General features: G+C 36.8%; 1 protein-coding gene across 2 annotated transcripts; it reads right to left on the reverse strand.

The window, feature by feature from the left end:
• Nucleotides 1–3,445: 3,445 nt before the first annotated feature.
• ipo4 (importin 4) lies at nt 3,446–19,539 on the reverse strand. 2 transcript variants are annotated; one of them, XM_058060515.1, is made up of 31 exons: nt 19,170–19,539; nt 18,938–19,024; nt 18,774–18,853; nt 18,664–18,705; nt 18,456–18,585; nt 18,191–18,370; nt 16,969–17,034; nt 16,774–16,875; nt 16,618–16,701; nt 16,386–16,535; nt 16,260–16,313; nt 14,506–14,615; nt 14,325–14,433; nt 14,120–14,249; nt 13,931–14,044; nt 12,674–12,787; nt 12,480–12,603; nt 12,301–12,412; nt 12,098–12,237; nt 11,938–12,015; nt 11,676–11,733; nt 9,570–9,675; nt 9,314–9,507; nt 9,201–9,245; nt 8,975–9,100; nt 7,569–7,795; nt 7,342–7,474; nt 5,543–5,647; nt 5,385–5,454; nt 5,166–5,305; nt 3,446–3,582 (listed from the first exon to the last, which is right to left on the reverse strand). In XM_058060515.1, exons 1-30 carry the CDS (start codon nt 19,233–19,235, stop codon nt 5,175–5,177), a joined length of 3,267 nt encoding a protein of 1,088 aa, XP_057916498.1. In that variant the 5' UTR covers nt 19,236–19,539; the 3' UTR covers nt 3,446–3,582; nt 5,166–5,174. The 2 variants fall into 2 exon arrangements, with proteins under 2 accessions (XP_057916498.1, XP_057916499.1); XM_058060516.1 differs by having other exon boundaries at nt 5,161–5,305.
• Nucleotides 19,540–20,441: the final 902 nt, after the last annotated feature.

The following is a 20,441-nucleotide window of genomic DNA, read 5'->3' on the forward strand; positions in this document are numbered from 1 at the left end:
TGACATATACCGAGGTCGCAATACGCAGATGCTATGTTTACTTTTAACCAGCAATTGATGTGGATTCACACCACCAGTGGGCAAGATTGACCCACATACCCTGAGACGTTCGATATCTGTTTTGTTATTCAGGTAAGTCGGCCTGAGCCTGAGACGCCACTCTGAAGCTACTAGAAGGAAACATTCTGCAGATCAGTGTCCGAACTGAATTCAAATGAGTAGTTTATGTACAATCCTGTTTACAAACAAACCCTTTTATCCGCTAGCGATCTAGCAGTTATTTTTATTAATGCCAGTTAGCAACGGGTTTTTAAAGAGCCAAAGGACATTTTGTGCCGTTGTTTTTCATTTTCACCCTATTTTTGGCTTTGTTGAATGAATGTAGATTTGTATTTGCTGGAGGAATTTAGAATTGTAGATACAACAAAAACAAACATCCCACATTTATCTTTTGACACAAAACAAATTCTTAATGGTAAGATGTCAATTTGTCCACCAGATGGCACTATTTTTACCGATTTGAAGCATGCAGCACATTTTCTACTGAAGTAATACATGTGTCTCAATTATGTTTGGAATAGTCCATGCATAATAAAATAATTTAAAGAAAATTTAATAATTTTATTTTCAATAAATAATAATTTATTAATTTTCATGTAAATTTAAAATTATTTTAAAATAATTTATTAATTTATTAATAATTTATTATTTATTTTTTTAAAGGACTAAACATCAAATAAAAACTATCCCACATTTATCTTTTAACACAAAACAAATGTAATTCTTAACAGTAAAATGTCAATTTATCCACTAGATGGCACTATTTTTACCCATTTGAAGCATGCAGCACATTTTCTACTGAAATAATACATGTGTCTCAATTATGTTTGGAATAGTCCATGCATAATACAATAATTTAAAGAAAATTTAATAATTTAATTTTCAATAAATAATAATGTATTAATTTTCATTTAATTTAAAATAATTTTAAAATAATTTATTAATTTATTTTTTTAAATAATTAAAGTAAAGTGAGGTGTGTTTAGCTTCTTTGGAATAAACATCAAATAAAAACTATCCCACATTTATCTTTTAACACAAAACAAATGTAATTCTTAATTAATTAATGTAATTTGTCCACTAGATGGCACTATTTTTTCTCATTTGAAGCATGCAGCATATTTTCTACAAACATGTAAACACCTCCTCCCATCACAATCCAGACCCCAAACACATCACTATCTGCATCCCTGTCTGCTTTCAATGAGGGGATTTATTATGTCTGCGCTGGTTTAGAAGGGAACAATGTCTCTTGCACTGGAACGCACATAACTGGAATGACTCTTCTGTCCTTGATCCTTGATGAACTAGCTGAGAGTGTCACATGATACAGTTCGGCCATATATCAACCATGTCACCTTTACTGTCATCATCACATTTTAAAACCCATACATCAGAGGTCAACATCGTGCTATAGATACTTTTAAAGCTTAATTGGCAGGAGAATTGGGATTAAATTTGATATTTTTGAAATATATTTCATTGGGAAGAATTGAAGTGACCTTTTATTGTGGCCAGCCTGAGGCACACATTATAAAACCCATACATCAGAGGTCAACATCGTGTTTGACACTTTTAAAGCTTAAGTGGCAGGAGAATTGGGATTAAATTTGATGTTTTTGAAATATATTTAATTGGGAAGAATTGAAGTGACCTTTTATTGTGGCCAGCCTGAGGCCCACATTATAAACCCCATACATCAGAGGTCAACATCGTGCTATAGATACTTTTAAAGCTTAATTGGCAGGAGAATTGGGATTAAATTTTATATTTTTGAAGTATATTTCAATATAATATAATATTATGCCACACTTCTCCGCAAAGGAGAAGTGTTCAATAATACAGATTTAGACAGATATTCTGAGAGATAGGCGGCATGGTGGACAAGTGGTTAGTATACTAGTCGACAAGTGGTTAGCATAGTCAGATCAGGAAGAACTGAGTTTGAATCTCCGCTTGGAGTTTTCATGTTGTCCGGTTACTCCGGTTACCAAAAACATGCTAGGTTAATTAGCGACTCCAAATTGTCCATAGGTATGAATGTGAGTGTGAATGGTTGTTTGTCTATATGTGCCCTGTGATTGGCTGGCCACCAGTCCAGGGTGTACCCCGCCTCTCGCCCGATTATAGCTGGGATAGGCTCCGGCACCCCCCGCAACCCTTGTGAGGATAAGCGGTAGAAAATGAATGAATGAATGCTTCTTTTTCAGTCGGGAACTGATATTTTCCCAAAGCTTCCAGATGTTCTACTACTGATTACTAAAGAACGGAAAAAAGCTACAAACAAACTTTTTGTTTGTGAAGAAAGAAGGGGAGCTGCACGGCGGTGTAGTGGTGAGCACGCAGGCCTCACAGCTAGGACACCCGAGTTCAATTCCTCCCTCGGCCATCTCTATGTGGTGTTTGCATGTTCTCCCCGTGCATGCGTGGGTTTTCTCCGGGTACTCCGGTTTCCTCCAACATTCCAAAAACATGCTAGGTTAATTAGCACTCCAAATTGTCCATAGGTATGAATGTGAGTGTGAATGGTTGTTTGTCTATATGTGCCCTGTGATTGGCTGGCCACCAGTCCAGGGTGTACCCCGCCTCTCGCCCCAAAAGACAGCTGGGATAGGCTCCAGTACCCCCGCGACCCACGTTTGTGTAATTGTCAGGGACACAATTTGAGTGTTAAGTTGATGTGTGATGAATTTAATGTTACTAAAATGTCAGTATGATGACACTGTTGTTGTTATACTGTTATATAACGACCTCCTACGACTTCCATTGGGTTGACAAGCTTATCGTGAGGATAAGCAGTAGAAAATGAATTAATTAATAAAGAAAGATGGAAACAAAGGTGAATAAAAACAAAATGTAATACAACAAATGGTCCCCAGGCTTGCACTTACATTAAACTTTATGTTTTTTTGCTAAGCAGCCTTTGGTCCCATGAGAAAATATACCAACACAAACATTCATAAAGTGTAAATCCAATCCTAAGTGACACCCATCACACAAGCTCATAAGTGCTGTGATGATGCAACCATCACAGGAGCTAAATTATGAATCAGCCCTGCAGAGACAGGTGCAGATTGTGCTAAAAAACAAGAAAAAGACTGAAAACTGTACCTTTTTTTTCCTGAGAGAGGACTGTTATGAGGTGCTTCAGTGGTCCATCTTCATATTGGTGATGCTCCCTTTAGAGGTCCAACCTGGGCAGCCAATAATGGAGGGAGAGACAAAGCTGGAAAGGTCAAGACAAGCTACACACTTGACCTGAAAAATAAAATAAAAATTAGCTTCCTGTCAGAGGCATGAGTGACAGCCCAGAAACATGGAGGCATGCAAATCCAGGAGGTCCGACGTTCCAAATTCTTCCAATCAAAACACCATCGCAAAAGGCTGAGAAAAATGTAGCTTTATTGATGTTACCAATAAGCATACAAGACTATGATTATGATATTATGATGCAGCATCACATGTAACTGTGATTGAAGATCTTCTCATCTTCTTCTTGCAGGTGATGATGGCCCCTCAACACTGAAGAGAGACGGTGCAACTTAGTAGGGCATCAATATTTATGCATTTATTACATTAGTATGTATTAGAAAAAGACTCATAATTGTCCCTGTGGAATATTTCTGCATAAAATATGGATTGTATTTCTTAATGAATACCTTGTAGGAGACTGTTGGATGTGAGAGGTAATGTGGATACAGCATTTAGAGAGATGAAGTGATTTAACCCTTCGATGCACGAGTGAGTGGAACCTACACTCTTCCATAAGTGGGTCAAAAATGACCCATACTAGAATCAATGCTTTTTTATGTCAATTTTGCCATTTTGGTTAGGAATAATCACTTGTATGATATTTAGTATTATATTTCAGAAAGATTTCATGTTGGAAACATCTTAATTTTTCACTTTTTTTTACATTTTTGAAAAATGTAAATGACCCCGTACAACAATAGGAGAAAAAAAAAACATGATTTTGGGGGAATACCTGGAATATGAAATGATTAAAAAAAATTATATTTCAAGAAAACAACCTGACCAGGTCATTTTTGACCCACTTATGGAAGGTTAGGGTAGTAACACAAAAACTAAAATTTCTTAAAATGTTTAAAAGGCAAGTTAAAAAAGTGAATGGCATGATATCAAAAACATGTTTTTTGGGGAATACCTGGAATATGAAATGATAAAAAAATTTCATTACAAAGATATTTCAGGAAAGCAACCTGACCAGGTCATTTTTGACCCACTTATGGAAGGTTGGGGTAGTAACACAACTAAAATTTCTTAAAATGTATAAAAGGTAAGTTAAAAATGTGAATGGCATGATATCAAAAACATGATTTTTGGGTAATATATGGAATAAGAAATGATAAAAAAAAATTTCATTACAAAGATATTTTAAGAAAACAACCTGACCGGGTCATTTTTTACCTACTTATGGAAGGTTAGGGTAGTAACACAAAAACAAAAAATTCTTAAAATGTATAAAAGGTAAGTTAAAAATGTGAATGGCATGATATCAAAAACACGATTTTTGGGTAATATATGGAATATGAAATGATGAAAAATTTCATTACAAAGATATTTCAAGAAAACAACCTGACCGGGTCATTTTTGACCTACTTATGGAAGTTTTGGGGTAGTAACACAAAAATAAAAATTTCTTAAAATGTATACAAGTTAAAAATGTGACTGGCATGATATAAAAAAAAAATGATTTTTGGGGAATACCTGAAATATGACATTTTCAATACGAATATATTTCAAGAAAACAACCTGACCAGGTCATTTTTGACCTACTTATGGAAGTTTTGGGGTAGTAACACAAAAATAAAAATTTCTTAAAATGTATACAAGTTAAAAATGTGACTGGCATGATATCAAAAAAAAATGATTTTTGGGGAATACCTGAAATATGACATTTTCAATACGAATATATTTCAAGAAAACAACCTGACCAGGTCATTTTTGACCCACTCATGCATCTAAGGGTTAAAGTAGATTTTAGACCAAAATAAGTTGCTTATCATTATAAAATATAAATAAGAGTAGCACAGTGCACACACTTAAGTTTTCCGAAAGTATAAAATAAACTGCAAATGCCTGACTTGTCGCCGTCACGAGGCGCCGATAACCGCGCTGAGATGGGCCTCCTGCTCCCCGGGAAGTGAGGTCGCAGCCGCTCGGAAGTCGTCCGCGTGCTGTTGAGCGACTTGCTTCAAAAACATAGCCAGCATGATCTTCGTTTCTGTCAAAGTCAGACGTGTCAACGTTTAAAAAAAAAAAAATTTAAAAACTCACACAGCATAAAAACTATTAACGTTTACCTTCATCAACCTCCTTGCTGCCCAGCACGTGACAGGATGAGCTGACGATGGGTTTCATTAGATTCATAATCTGGAAGGAAGGCACCTTAAGAACTTATATCGATGCTATAGCAGCTTATATAGTCTTTCAGCTTATATATAAAGTGAGTGCATGCTACCAGAGCAGGACTGTGTGAGTAGAGCATGGCCAGGCAGCTGACCACAGTCTTGTTCTCCTCCATATCTTCTTTGAGGGGAAGTCGAGCAACCAGAGCTGGGACAACCTGTCACAAATGATATTTTAATCTTTAAAACTGGGAGTCAGGAGGGGGGGACATAATGTGTTGTTTTTAGTCTGCGACAAAAGAGCAAGTCATAAAAGAGGTAGTGTCTAGAGGTCATGTCATGTTGCGTGGGGGAATTCCACCTCCATTGAAGACTCCCAGGTACAACCGGGAAGTGGATTAGGAGGTGTTTCATGCCCCAATGCCTAATAAGCTATTGGTCCATTGGCTATTGCCGTGTACATTATTGTGTTTTTTGCCATAGCCTGGGATCTACTATACTTTATTATGTATTACATATACATTATAATACATTACATTATTATGTATACTTATTATTTATTATGTTTACTTATTATTTTTACAGGAGTGCGCACATATTTTGACTCTGGCCCTGCATTGAGTTCACAAAATTGTCCGAGGGGACCAGAACATATATTTAACACACACACACATACTATTTTATGCTTATAATTTGCCTTGAATTACTGTATTTTCCTGACTATATGTCGCACTTTTTTTCATAGGTTGGCTGTTCCTGCGACTTAGAAATGAAAAAACTAACATATTTTCCGGACTATAAGTCGCACTTTTTTCATAGGTTGGCTGTTCCTGCGACTTATACTCCAGAGCGACTTATATATGAAAAAACTAACATATTTTCCAGACTATAAGTCGCACTTTTTTCATAGGTTGGTTGTTCCTGGGACTTATAAATGAAAAAAATACCGTATTTCTGGAGTATAAGTCACACTTTTTTTCATTGGTTGGCTGTTCCTGCGACTTATACTCCAGAGCGACTTATAAATAAAAAACTATTTATGTTACATAAAGACTGGACACCTTTTCTGTTCATGTTTATTTTTTGTGAAGCTGAATAACCATTGTGTTAGCATATCTTACATCTATTTAGCCTGTTCTCTATTCTTTTATTGTTAGAACTTGCCTTCCAAGAGGACGTAATGTCTGTTTTGGTCAAGTAGTTAAAATAAATTACCCGCAAAAAATGTGACTTAAACTCCAGTGTGACTTATGTATGTTTTTTTCTACCTAATTATGCATTTTTGGCCTTGTGCGACTTATACTCCGGAGCGACTTATAGTCCAGAAATCTGTAAAAGTGTTATAATATCAGCTGTATGTTGTCATGTCCCTTTTTTCAGGAGCACTTTAAACATCACACCACATTAAACTATGTCATTTAATTGTACAGTTTTTTTTTGTTTTTTTTTTTACTAAATGAGACATCCAACTTGCAAGTCATGTTGCCAGTTTGTATGTTAAAAGTTGAAATACTTAGAAAGCAACTGGTGGGCCGGATTCAAACGCTTGGCGGCCCCCGGGCCATAGTTTGCCCATCCCTGTATTATACTGTAATAATGCAAATGAAGGATAGTAACTATCAGTCCCCAACCACTGGGCTGTGGAAGGAAAACTTCCAGGCACAATGATAAAAAAAAAATTTAAAACACATAAAGTTGTAAATAACTAAATCAAATTTTATGTAAATATATATACATTTTGGAAATATAAACCATTATTTTTTTCAAAAAACAAATAATTTTAAAAAAACTAATTTTTTGCATGTTTATGTTTTGCGTTTCAGATAGCAGCAACCTGTCCCACTTGCTAGCAAACTGTCTGTTATCACACACATCCAACAGGGACGTTATAATCCACTCTCTGCAAGGTCACCTGCTCCAGCGGTACCACCTCCACGTTGCTTAGGATCATCCTACAGAGGGCAGCACACAAGTTATCAATCACCCTGCGGTCTGACTCTTTGGTCAGCAAGTTGGAGAAGACTGACAGCATCATGGGATAATCTCTGAGGACGTCTCCACTAAGGAACATATAATCCGGAAGTGCAACATTCCACATAATAATACACTTAGTAAATAAAAAAAACATTGCAAGGATACGGGACTACAGTGGAACCAGCAGCTTGGGCAAGACACCCGAGTCCAAACACGCTGTTGTTGCGGACTTCCGGGTCGCCGTCTTTCACTCCAGCTACCAAAACCGGGAGGAGTCTTTTGTGGAGTTTGCTCGCCAGTTTTCCACCTTCAGGCGCGCCGATTAGAGCCTGAAGAATTTCTCCAATTGTGCCAAGAGAGAAGGATTTTTCCGCCACGGTGCATGATGGTTTCTATGGAGAACATGCAATCAATTATTATGGTAATGGTTTTATTTCATTTGAACATGCATCAGATTACAATTGAATGCATCACATAATCAGTTCACAGTTCCACATGTCCAAAAGGAGTAGGAAGAGGCAAAGCTTATTAAATCCTACCCCTCCATCTGGTACTTTTACAATCAGTAACTGTTACATTTGTTCACTTCCTGCTTTCATAATAAATTTAATTTAATTTAATTTAATTTAATTTAATTTAATTTAATTTAATTTAATTTAATTTAATTTAATTTAATTTAATTTAATTTAATTTAATTTAATTTAATTTAATTTAATTTAATTTAATTTAATTTTTTGTCCCGTACCGAAGTATGAGGTGATATGACCATCCAATGACATAATGTGTACCATAGTAAGTGTCAATATAGTGATATATATAGCACATCATGACGCGCGTAATGCGGCCAAAACCGCAAGAAGGACCCCCCCACACATGTTACACCGCCGGAATCCTGACGCTCAGGACTACAGCGGTATTTATTTTTTGGAACGTTTTGTGTAACCATGGCGACGCTATTCACCAAAACGTTCAAAAATGGGCCACTAGATTAGATACACCTGTTCTATTTTTAGAACAGCCACATTCCAGGGAAAACGAGAATTTACAGACTTTTCACAGCCTTGTAGCTCGGCCATACGGCCACGTAGAAACGTGATTAACGGCTCATTTTTGAGATAAACTTCTCAACTCTCCCTTTGGCTAAATGCTAATTGCTAGCATGTTAGCATTTAAGCTAATTTACTCATGTCTAAAGGCAAATACACACATGGCATGATGTAGGACGGTTATAGGAGAACCTTGGCACTTTCTAAACTTGAGGCCCTCTTGCTAGGTGCTAGCATGATGACTGTTAGCATTTTAGCTAATTTATTCATTTCTAAAGCCAAATAGACACATGGCATGATGTGGGGACACTATGGGACTGCATCAACCTTTTCGGTACTTGAGGCTGTCTTGCTAGGTGCTAGCACGGTAGCTGCTGGCGCACCGGGCCCGAGGTTCACAGCACAGGTGGCAAGCCCATCAAAATTTCTGCGGGAATTTTCTAGTTAAATCCTACCCTTCCTTTTTTTTATCATGATATATTCCCTCCTAATCACAAAAACATAAAAAAGTGAGTCCAGACTCACAGTTTTGCTGAGGATGAGAGGCAGCATGTCATTGAGGAAAGGAGCAAAGTTGCTCACTGGCACGGCGGCAGCTAGTGGAGGGATGCCCTCACCGGCAAACTCTTGTAGCATGGCGTCATACTCCGCCTGTCAAACAAGCAGGAAGTGATTAAAAGTGCATTGTGACAAATGAAGAGCAATAACAATAGCTAGTTTGTAAAATCCTTCACTCCAAGAAATAGCCAACCTGTTGCTCATCATCGTCAGCATCATCACTGTCTTGACATGCAGTCTGGACACGGAAAAAAAAATTCATATTACAGCAATATAATTTATTTTTTGAGTTTCTCTTAGCCTCACCTTCTTCTTAAGCACATCACAGATGACACTGCAGACCTCCTTGAGACGCACGGGGTCCTCGAAAGCCTTCTCCTTGCAGGACTTGATGACGCCGTTCATGGCTTCCAGGATTCCCATCACAACCTGGCGCTCGGGCTCCGTACGCACAGTCTCCAAGAAGCACGGCATCACCTCATTCAGCATGCTCAGTAGGGCTGGAGTAAGGATGGGATGGTTCACTTTCATTTCTATCTTTATTAGCTATGCACAGTGGTACCTTGGTGGTTAAAGTCAGTGGGATTCTCTTGCCACACTTTGTGTTGTCCTCTGCAGAATTGGCCCATGGCTCCAAATGCTGCTCTGCGAACATCCTCATGTGGATACTAGACAAGGAGTATATTTAACAAAATAATAATAATAATTAAGAAGTAGAAAAGACCTCCGTCAAGCGGCCCCCATAAATATTATTCCTATATTTACTATATCTACATATTTAGATTCCTTGACCATGAAAACATACCACAGAACAGTTTTAATGACTTAAAATGCTAACATACTAATGCTGGCATGCTAACACCTAGCATAATAGCTGTGTCTGCTTAGTTATATTCATGAAAATTGCAAAAACTGATGCTCATTCTAACATTAGCATGCTAACACCTAGCGCATTAGTGTCTACATATGAAAATGGCTAAATATTCTACTATGCTAATGTTAGCATGCTAACACTGAACATGATCACACACAGTTGCTAAGTGTTCAAATAAGTGTTTACCGATGATATCAGCATGCTGGCGATGCTAACATGCTAACATGTGGCATGATAGTGGTGTTTATATATGTGTCTATGCATGAAAATGTCAAAGGAATTCCTGTATGCTCATGTTACCGTGATAACAATGCTAACATTAGCATACTAACTCCTAGCATAATAGGGTCTACCTAGAAAAATGGCTAAAAATGCTACTATGCTAATGTGAGCATGCTAACACTGACCATTATAGTGCCAAGTGTTATTCAAAAAGTGTCAATCGATGATAATGGCTAAAGATGCTACTGTGCTAATATCAGCATGCTGGCAATGCTAACATGCTAACACGTGGCATGATAGTGGTGTTCATATATATGTCTACCCATGACAATTTTAAAGAATGCCTGTATGTTCATGTTACCATGTTAGCAATGTTAACATTAGCATACTAACTCCTAGCATAATAGGGTCTACCTAAAAAAAATGGCTAAAAATGCAATTATGCTAATGTTAGCATGCTAACACTGAACATTATAGTGCTAAGTGTACAAATAAGTGTCTACCAATGATAATGGATAAAAATGCTACTATGCTAATATCAGCATGCTGGCAATGCTAACATGCTAACACGTGGCATGATAGTGGTGTTCATATATATGTCTACCCATGACAATTTTAAAGAATGCCTGTATGTTCATGTTACCATGTTAGCAATGTTAACATTAGCATACTAACTCCTAGCATAATAGGGTCTACCTAAAAAAATGGCTAAAAATGCAATTATGCTAATGTTAGCATGCTAACACTGAACATTATAGTGCTAAGTGTACAAATAAGTGTCTACCAATGATAATGGATAAAAATGCTACTATGCTAATATCAGCATGCTGGCAATGCTAACATGTGGCATGACAATGGTGTTTATATATGTGTCTACCCATGAAAATAAAAAAAATGCCTGTATGCTCATGTTACCATAATAATAATGCTAACATTAGCATACTAACTCCTAGAATAAGTGTCTACCTAGAAAAATGGCTAAAAATGCTACTATGCTGATGTTGGCATTCTAACACGGAATATGATAGTGCTAAGTGTTCAAATAAGTGTCTACCGATGAAAATGGCAAAAAATGCTACTATGCTAATATCAGCATGCTGGCAATGCGAACATGTGGCATGATAGTGGTGTTTATATATGTGTCTATCAATGAAAATTAGCACACTAACTCCTAGTAGAATAGTGTCTACCCAGAAAAATGGCTAAAAATGCTACTACGTTAATGTTAGCATGCTAACACTGAGCATGATAACACTGAGCATGATAGTGGTGTTTAATACCGTATATGTCTACCCATAAAAAAATCGCAAAAATGCTAGTATGCTCAGATTTGCATGCCGACCATGCTAACACCTAGCATGGGGAAGGCTAAATGTCCCATTTTTTTTTGGAGTTCTATGTTAAATACGGTGATCCGGATCAACCTTAAACATGAATGAGTTCTTCCATATCACATTGCCGACAATTCCTGACAATCTTATTCAAATCCATTCAGAAGTTATGTTATTTTGAATACAGACAAAAAGATAAACCCCAGCAATACCATAATCTCCACTCCGCGCGGTGACTTACGTTTCTCATCTCAAAAACTTGCTGAAAGCTTGACTGCAGGAAGGGCTGGAAAACAGCACTGACAAGGAAAAGCATCCATATTAATAAAAATTCCATTAAAAAAAACAAACTAAACACCTGGAGGTATGTTACAAATACGGCATTTAGGCATGCGGTTGAGCTGGAGATGATAGGTTTAATCTACCCTATTACATTGAATATAAGACGATCATTTTTCCACAGAAAAAAAACATGTCTTGGCATCTACTCGCATGTGCGATACCCGGTATTGAAGGCAATCTCCCCCAGCGCGTCGCAGGCGTCCTCCTTCTCGTCAATGTAGGAATTCTCCACGCTGAACCTGATGCGTTGACGCATAAGAGGTGAAGAAGACGACAAACAAGGAACTGTTCTTTTTATATTAATATTAGAGTAACATGTACCCTGCAACATCGTGGATATCCGTCTCGGGTTCATCTTCCAGAAATTCATCCGTATCTTTTCCCTCTCCTTTGTCATCATCATCATCGTCGTCATCATCGTCATCCAGCAGGACAAACGTCTTGTCCTCTTCCAGGTGTGCCTGTTATTTTTTTCTTTCACTTTTCATGTAATTTGAATATATTTTATAATGGAAGCTTCATACCGTGATGCCTTCGCTGGACTCGAGGGCACGATGCATGATGGTTGTAATGTGATCGAGGTGAGGAGTCAAACATTCCGGGCAGACTGTGGACACAGCCGAGTAGAGACTGTACCTGTTGGGAGTGAGGACGTGTGTTACTGTTAAGCTAAAAGACTAGGAGAAAAAAAACAACAACATACGTGCAGCGTCTTAAGTCTGGGTCATCGATAGAGTCGGTGAGTTTCAGTCCCAGTTGAACGCACTCCGCGGCAAGAGGGCTAAAGACATCTTTACCAATAGTTCGAGCCAGCACTGAGAGTGTGTCTAATAACAACAAAATATTAATAAATATCAATTTAAAAGGTGACTATGGCTGCTGTGGAGTCCAACCTACCCAGCGATTGGGTTTGCAGAGACCTCATTTCCTCCGTGGTGGTGGTCAGGAAGCCTTTTAGGCTTGCAATCACTGGAGGGAAGTAAGGAACCAGCAGCTCCTTGGCAGCATTGGCTAGTGACATAACATAACAACACAACAATAACATATGCAGTACAATTAGCTGCATGATTAGCTTTAAACTGTACAGCAAGGTTGAACAAAAAGTATTTTCTGAAACTAAAATTACATTTTCCGGACAGTCTCTAAGGCAGAAACATATTAGAAAGTATTCCGTACCAAAAAGAACCCAATACACTATGTATCATTCAATTTGTGTGCCAAAATTTGTCACAAGCTCAGCTTAATTATTTCAGCCACTAGGTGTCAGCAAAAGCACAATAAATGATGTGTGTATAAACAAACAGATATAGCTATTTATTAGGGCTGTCAATCGATTCAAATATTTAATCGCGATTAATCACATTTGTCCATAGTTAACTCACAATTAATCACATTTAATCGCATATGGAAATACGTTTTTATCTATAATAAGTAAGGGAAATATCGATTCGATGTGCAACTACAACAATAATAACATCAAATTTTATGTAAAGGGATATCAATTTGGGAACTTTGGGCCATTATTTAAAAAAAAAAACAGTCTTTATTATTAGCGTATTAGCTCTTAAACTCGCCCACAAACGTTCAGCAAATACTCTCACACTAACATGTTTTTGTTTATTTGTGTCAGCTCAAAATAAGATTTATTTATGATACTGGTTTTAAATTGTAAATGTTTGTTAGTAAAAAAGGCTGTACGGTGGGCGTGTGGTTAGCGCGCAGACCTCACAGCTAAGAGACCAGGGTTCAATTCCACCCTCGGCCATCTCTGTGTGGAGTTTGCATGTTCTCCTCGTGCATGCGTGGGTTTTCTCCGGGTACTCCGGTTTCCTCCCACATTCCAAAAACATGCTAGGTTAATTAGCGACTCCAAATTGTCCATAGGTATGAATGTGAGTGTGAATGGTTGTTAGCCTGTGATTGGCTAACGACCAGTCCGCCGTTAAAAGGAACTTATATTAATGCGTTAACTTTGACAGCCCTAATATTTATAGATATGTGAGTTGCATTTGATTATAAGTCGTAGAACCAGTAGGTAGTCCAAAGAATACGGGATCAACAAAAATGTAGAAAAGGTTGAAATATGGATGCTAATACAATAAAAAAAAAAACGCTAACTATGACTGATAATTTCTTAGCACATGATATTCTCACCGATGGCGCCGATGGCAGACACGGTGAGCTCTTTGATTTTCATGCTGTCTGTGCTGTTCAGTGCAGACAACATAGTGTCCATCAGCGTGGTAAGGTAAGGCTCGATTTCAGCTCCTAGTTCACAAAACACATTAAAAAAAATATATATTAATCGGGAAATTGTCTCAGGAAAGTGTATTACTAGCTTACCTAAGTTCTCCAAGAAGTTCTCCAGTGCGTAAAAGGCTTTAGTGATATGTCCGACCTTGGCTTGGTTCAAGGACGAAAGGTAGCCCATCAGCAAAGGCATCAATTCTTCACAATATTTACTGACGTCAGGCTGTAAAAAGAGGACAGACATGTTGGAACACTGAAATAAATGGAGCGGAAAGAAATCAAACAAGTAGGTCGTCACCTGTAAATGCTCAGAGAACTGTCCGAGAGCGAATAGAGCGGCGCTGCGTACCACCTGATTACTATCAGAAAGACTTATGCAGACCGTCTGCAGCACTGACGACAGCATCCTGCCATAGCATTGACGTAAACACACAATTATATACATTCTTCCATGTTCACGGAAACGCATATAAGCCTACTTGGTGCGTATATGGTCCGCACATCCTTCAGCCAGCACGGCCAGACACATGAGGCCCCCCTTCCTCTGATAGGGATTATCGCTGGCAAGGCAGGTCTGAGTCAGCGGCATCTAGAAATTAAACATATAAACATTAAAGAACTGTTTTGACTCGCACATAAGACAACCGCTCTTGCAGAGAGAAAATACGTCAACTACTATAATCCAAATATAAGCCAACCCCCTTTTTCTCTCATATAAGACCATGCAGAAATTATACATATATAAAAGAAAAGGCGCTGAATTGGCGTAGCAACATTCTTTTGAAGCCAAATATAAGACGACACCTCTTTTTGTCAAAGCAGGCAGAGATTACAACTATATATATATATATATATATATATATATATATATATATATATATATATATATATATATATATATGACAAAAAATGCTGTCTCGGCCTTTCCTATGTATAAAGATCTGCAAGCCGTAAATAAGACGCCCCATTTTTTTCTCTAAAACTACAACAAAAAGCAGATGGAAATTACAAACAGAAATGGTGCTGTCGCCACACAGATATGGCCTTTTTAATATTGCAAATAAGAACCTCTCAACCTCAAATATAAGACGACATCTGTCTTTCAAAGTATAGAAAATTACAGCAAACAACAGAAATGTCAAATATATAAGAAAAAAGATGCCATCTCAGCACAGCAACAATGTTTTACATTGCATGTACTATAAACCTCTAAAAGCCAAATATTGGACGACACCTCTTTTTGTCAGAGCAGGCAGAGATTACAACTATACATATATAAGAAAAAATGCCGTCTCGGCACGGCAGTGCCCTTTTCTGCAAGCCGTATATAAGACGCCCCATTTTTATAATATAAGACGACATCAGTCTCTAAAAGTATAGAAAATTACAGCAAAAAATGAAATGTCAAAGTCAGAAATGTCAAATATATAGGAAAAAAGATGATTTCAGCACAGCAACAACGTTCGTATGTATAAACCTCTAAAAGCCAAATATAAGACGGCCCATTTTTTTTCTCTACAACTACAACAAAAAGCAAATGAAAATTACAAATGTGTAACAGAAATAGTGCTGTCTCCAGCAATGGCCTTTTCAATTTTGCAAATAAGAACCTCTCGACCTCAAATATAAGACGACATCTGTCTTTCAAAGTATAGAAAATTACAGCAAAAAGCAGAAATGTCAAATATATAAGAAAAAAGATGATCTCAGCACAGCAAAAGTGTTTTATATTGCATGTATAAACATCTAAAAGCCAAATATAAGACGCCCCATTTTTTTTCTCTAAAACTACAAAAAGCAGACGAAAATTACATATTTGTAACAGAAATGGCCTTTTTAATTTTGCATATAAGAACCTCTCGACCTCAAATATAAGACGACATTTGTCTCTAAAAGTATAGAAAATTACAGCAAAAAATGAAATGTCAATGTCAGAAATGTCAAATATATAGGAAAAAAGATGATTTCAGCACAGCAACAACATTTTATATTGCATGTATAAACCTCTAAAAGCCAAATATAAGACGACCCCTCTTTTTCTGCAAAATTGCAGCAAAGAGCAGGCATTTATTGCAAATGTACTTTTAAAAAAGTCAGGATCTCGGTTTGGTTTGCATGTAAAAAATTTTTTAAAAAGTCAAATATAGGACGACAAGGTGCACTTTATATATTATTTATACAATCTATTCACGTGAATGAGGTATTTCAATAACAATTGAACAGGATCACCTACCAGATGTTGGAAGAGTTTCTCAGGAGGCATACGGAGCGCCATGGTGTCGATAATCTGCGAATTATCAATAATCAACTCCTGTATAAGTATAATTATGCTTTATTAAAGTACACAAGGTAGCAGCACCTGAGCAGCACAATGTTTGGGGTTGTCATTGTCTGCGCTGTCTCCATCTTCCTCATCCTCCGGGTCCTCCTCGCCAGGCGGTGGCGCTGCAGTCAAAATGGGGAAGATGGCCTGCAGAATGGGGATGAGTAGCTTCTGCTTCAGCACCGCCTACAACAAAAAAAGGGAACACAATAATGGGAGGGGTCATTTTGAATAAATTACGGTTATTAATGACATTATGTTACACAACCTTGCTCTTTAACTTGATGAGAAAGGAAATGCAAGATAGCGCTTTAACTCGAAGGGAGTCGGTCAACGTGGTGTCACTGCCAACCTAGCACAGGAAACACATTCAGATTCATTTTTATGCTCAAATTCCCTCAAATAAAAGTCTTGCAGTGCTCACCTCCAAGCAGAAGTGAACCATGTCTGCAACGTGAGGCACGATGATGGACACCTCGCTCTCCATCAGTTCGTTAAACACCTCCATGGCCTCGCTGGCTTGGCTCTGTGAAACACAGAACACACGGCACAGCCATGTTAAATAAAAAGGCAATAGATATTCATGATATAGATAAACACGCCACATGGGTGACTTCACCTGATCGGCTTTAATGAGGTGTTTTAGGGCGATGATCAGACCGGGGATGATGGAGCGCATCTGGTTCTGAAAGGCATAAAGTTGCATTTTTATTATAAGCATAAAAGTAATCGTACACATTAAATATACATGTACAAAATAAGTATAATCATGACACAACAACTGTTTATAATACAGTGTATGTTGTACATGCACCTTAAATGCAGAGGGCATCTAAGCTGCATTCATGTTATTATGCATTATTACTAAAGTCATTTCAATTAATAACACTATATCATTCTGATGCCTATTATGAGTCTTCAGCACACATTTAATATTACATTTAATTGTAACTTTCATTAATTTTATTAAATTCAATTTATTAACTCAAAATTCTAATAATAACTTAAAAATTCATTTGAATTAACTAACTTTAATTGTATTAAAATTTAATTCAATAAATAACAATAAAAAAACTAACTAATTTCATTGTAATTTTATGTAATTTAGTAAATTCCATTTTAAAACACTAAATTTAATTTGTAACATATTTTAATTTAAGTGTAACTTGTCTGAATTGTATTCAATTATATTTAATAACACAAAATTAATTTAACAGCATAATAATTTGATTGATTTTAAATAACTTATTTTATTAAATAAATTTACACTAAATTTAACACTAAAATATATAAAATAAAATATATAATATATATAAAATAAAAATATATATAAAATATATATAAAATAACACTAAATTTCATTTTGCTAGATTTCATAGTTTAATAATTAAAAAATAATTTGCTTAATTTTATTAAATTCAATTTAATAACAAATGAAATTGATAGCAGAACAAAACTAACTTTAATTGTATTAAATTCAACTTAATTAAATTAATAACATTTCATTTCATTGCAATTTACTTTTACTAAATTCTATTTTAGTTTAACATTATTAATACATTAAAAACACAAAATTAGTTTAATAATTCAATTCAATTCTGTTCAATTTAAGTCATTTTAAATGTAACTGTCCTTGAAATAAAATAAACATGATTGTATTTTATTACAGCTGCATTAATTAAAGTAAATAAACTACACCGTAGCTACATCAACCCCTGGGAAAAAAATATATATTTGTCTAAAAGAAGGAAGATAAATACGGTAAGTTTTCCCAAATAAATGAATTAAATCCCACTACAGAGAACAGTCAGTTTCCACTACCACTCGTCGTTCTGTCTCACCATGTGTTCGGTGCCGGTGTAGGCCGTGATGGCGGTGAGTGTGAGGATGCAGTAGTACAGGGCTGTGGGATTGTTGTGGTCCTGTAGCGCGGTGCTGAAGAGCTGCAGCAGCTGGCAGTAGTGAGGCTGGAAAGGCTCGGGGTTGGACTCGATCACCTTGTTCAGAAGCAGGAGTCCAACCTGCAAGGACGAGACATTTTGTTTTGTTTTTTATTCTTTCCTAAAACATTCTTTTTTTGAGGTTTCTGATAAAATGGTGCCGAACCTGTCTGTCATGCGGGTCGACGCTCTTGGTGGCTTGATTGAGGAGCTGTAACAGGGCAGGCCAGCTGTCGGGCGTCTCGTGTTTGACCATGACTGCACACAACTGGGAAAGCGAGTGCTGCACTGTGTGTCTGCAACGTTAAAAGTTTGAATTTATTAACTAGTTTATGATTTAAATCATTTAAAAAATGATTTAATTGGCATCTTACTCTGTTTCCTGCATGAACGCCTGCAACACCACCGCCTTGAGGCTGCATGAAAACGGACGCAAAGGTGTCACTCGTGCGCTTTATGTCAATTATTGACATCATTATATCACCTTTCTCTGTCTGCAGGGCTTATCTTCTTCCACCGTTTCTTCACTCTCAGCCTCAGCATCACCGCAGCCGACTGACGGACCTAAAAAAACGGGAAAATGATGTATTTATTTACTGGACACAACACTTCCATGACACTGGATACAAATACTTCCCAACACATTACCTGAGGATTTTGGGAGCCACCCATGACAGCACAAAGAGCAGGAATGATGGCTGGGTCTTTGAAAGCTTGTTTCAGATGTATTGTAGCCTAAAATAAAGTTGTATACAACACATATCAAATGCATACAAAGGACACAACAGTGCCGCCATACTAACTCATCCTCCATTTTGCTTGGTTTAGTGTCAACTTCAAGCTAGCTGACGTTTTTAAAAGTAAGACTTTTATGTCTTACCTGCTGGATAGTAGCATTGTCAGGCTGTGTCATTTGCAGGAGAATCTGTTCGAGTTCTTCTGTCATTGTCGAGTTAAAAAAAACACACAAAAATAACTAAAATATTATAATAATACTGAATATACTGGAGTTGTGTTCTTTTGGTGTGGCTAACAGATCGTCGAGTCTTCACTAACAAGAAGCTATCAAAGGAAAAGCTGTGTTTATATAACGTGGATATGACTTCGCTGTTTTTAAAGCGAATATGGATTAAATTATGTTGTTAAAGAAGTGACAGTGACAAGATAGTAAGCGACGGTAGCGGGGATTTAGCCTCAGCTGTCGGCATGCGAGGAAGATCCTCCTTGCGGCACAACGTGAATGGCGTTAAAGGGACAGGACGGGTTTTACTAGCATGCAAATAAACAGCGCCCCTAGCTGGACAGGAGGTCTATGTACAACAACAATATCAACCATAGGCAAGAGAGCACTGTACTTGATTTCGTTTTTTTTTTTGCATTTTTATCAGATTTAAATTAATTACGTATTTTTTATTTATGCCCTATGTGTTCAATTTACACCTTTAAAAGAAGGTTTGATGACGAAACACTCTGTTTTATAATGTTCTATTTGTTGATATCTAACACAAACATGTACTATAACAAATACTTATAATTCTTTATTTTCTGAAAGAAACCTATGTTTCTTATAAATAAAATAAATATATAGATTTATTGTCATTATACTTTCCAATTATCAGTCAAATTATTTCAATTATATGCTTCCAATTTTGTTGTTTTTTTTAAATTCTCGTCATTTCGTTTTTTCCAAGATTACAACTTTGCAATTATTAGGACATTCGTCTCATAAAATTATTGCTATTTTTTCCATTTGTGCTGTTTTCGAGTTTAATTGTATTTTTAAAAGGGGTCACAAAATGCCTCCTGGCTGCAAAATCTTGAACAATCCTGAGGTAAATTAATTGAAATGACATTAAATACTATACTGTATATACCTCTTGTTACTCATACCAACAAGCTTGTTTTTGCTTGGATTCTCAACATTAGAGACAGACCATGAATAAAAGCAACACCTATGTTTTCTTTTAAAAGAGAAAAGCAGCAACAAGATGACTCAAGTACATTCCAATGCTAATGTAAAATGTCTGGTCAAAGATGTCAAATGCTGATGCGGCCATCAAGCTCATATTGTCACCACTAAGTGAATCGTTATCATGCCAATAGCAGCAAGGAGGGGGGCAACACAAACAGCAACTGAGATGGAAATGTAAAC

The sequence above is a fragment of the Doryrhamphus excisus genome, chromosome 21, assembly GCF_030265055.1.
Source record: "Doryrhamphus excisus isolate RoL2022-K1 chromosome 21, RoL_Dexc_1.0, whole genome shotgun sequence".
Taxonomy (NCBI): domain Eukaryota; kingdom Metazoa; phylum Chordata; class Actinopteri; order Syngnathiformes; family Syngnathidae; genus Doryrhamphus; species Doryrhamphus excisus.

What these genes read in the sequence shown, in the direction of transcription:
- ipo4 (XM_058060515.1), bottom strand. Translation starts at nt 19,235, where the DNA reads ATGACAGAAGAACTCGAACAGATTCTCCTGCAAATGACACAGCCTGAC. An exon ending in TGGTTCACTTCTGCTTGGAG is followed by an intron (nt 16,702 to 16,773) that starts GTGAGCACTGCA and finishes TTCCTGTGCTAG; the next exon opens with GTTGGCAGTGACACCACGTT. An exon ending in AGGTGGTACCGCTGGAGCAG is followed by an intron (nt 5,648 to 7,341) that starts GTGACCTTGCAG and finishes CATTTGTGACAG; the next exon opens with GTTGTCCCAGCTCTGGTTGC.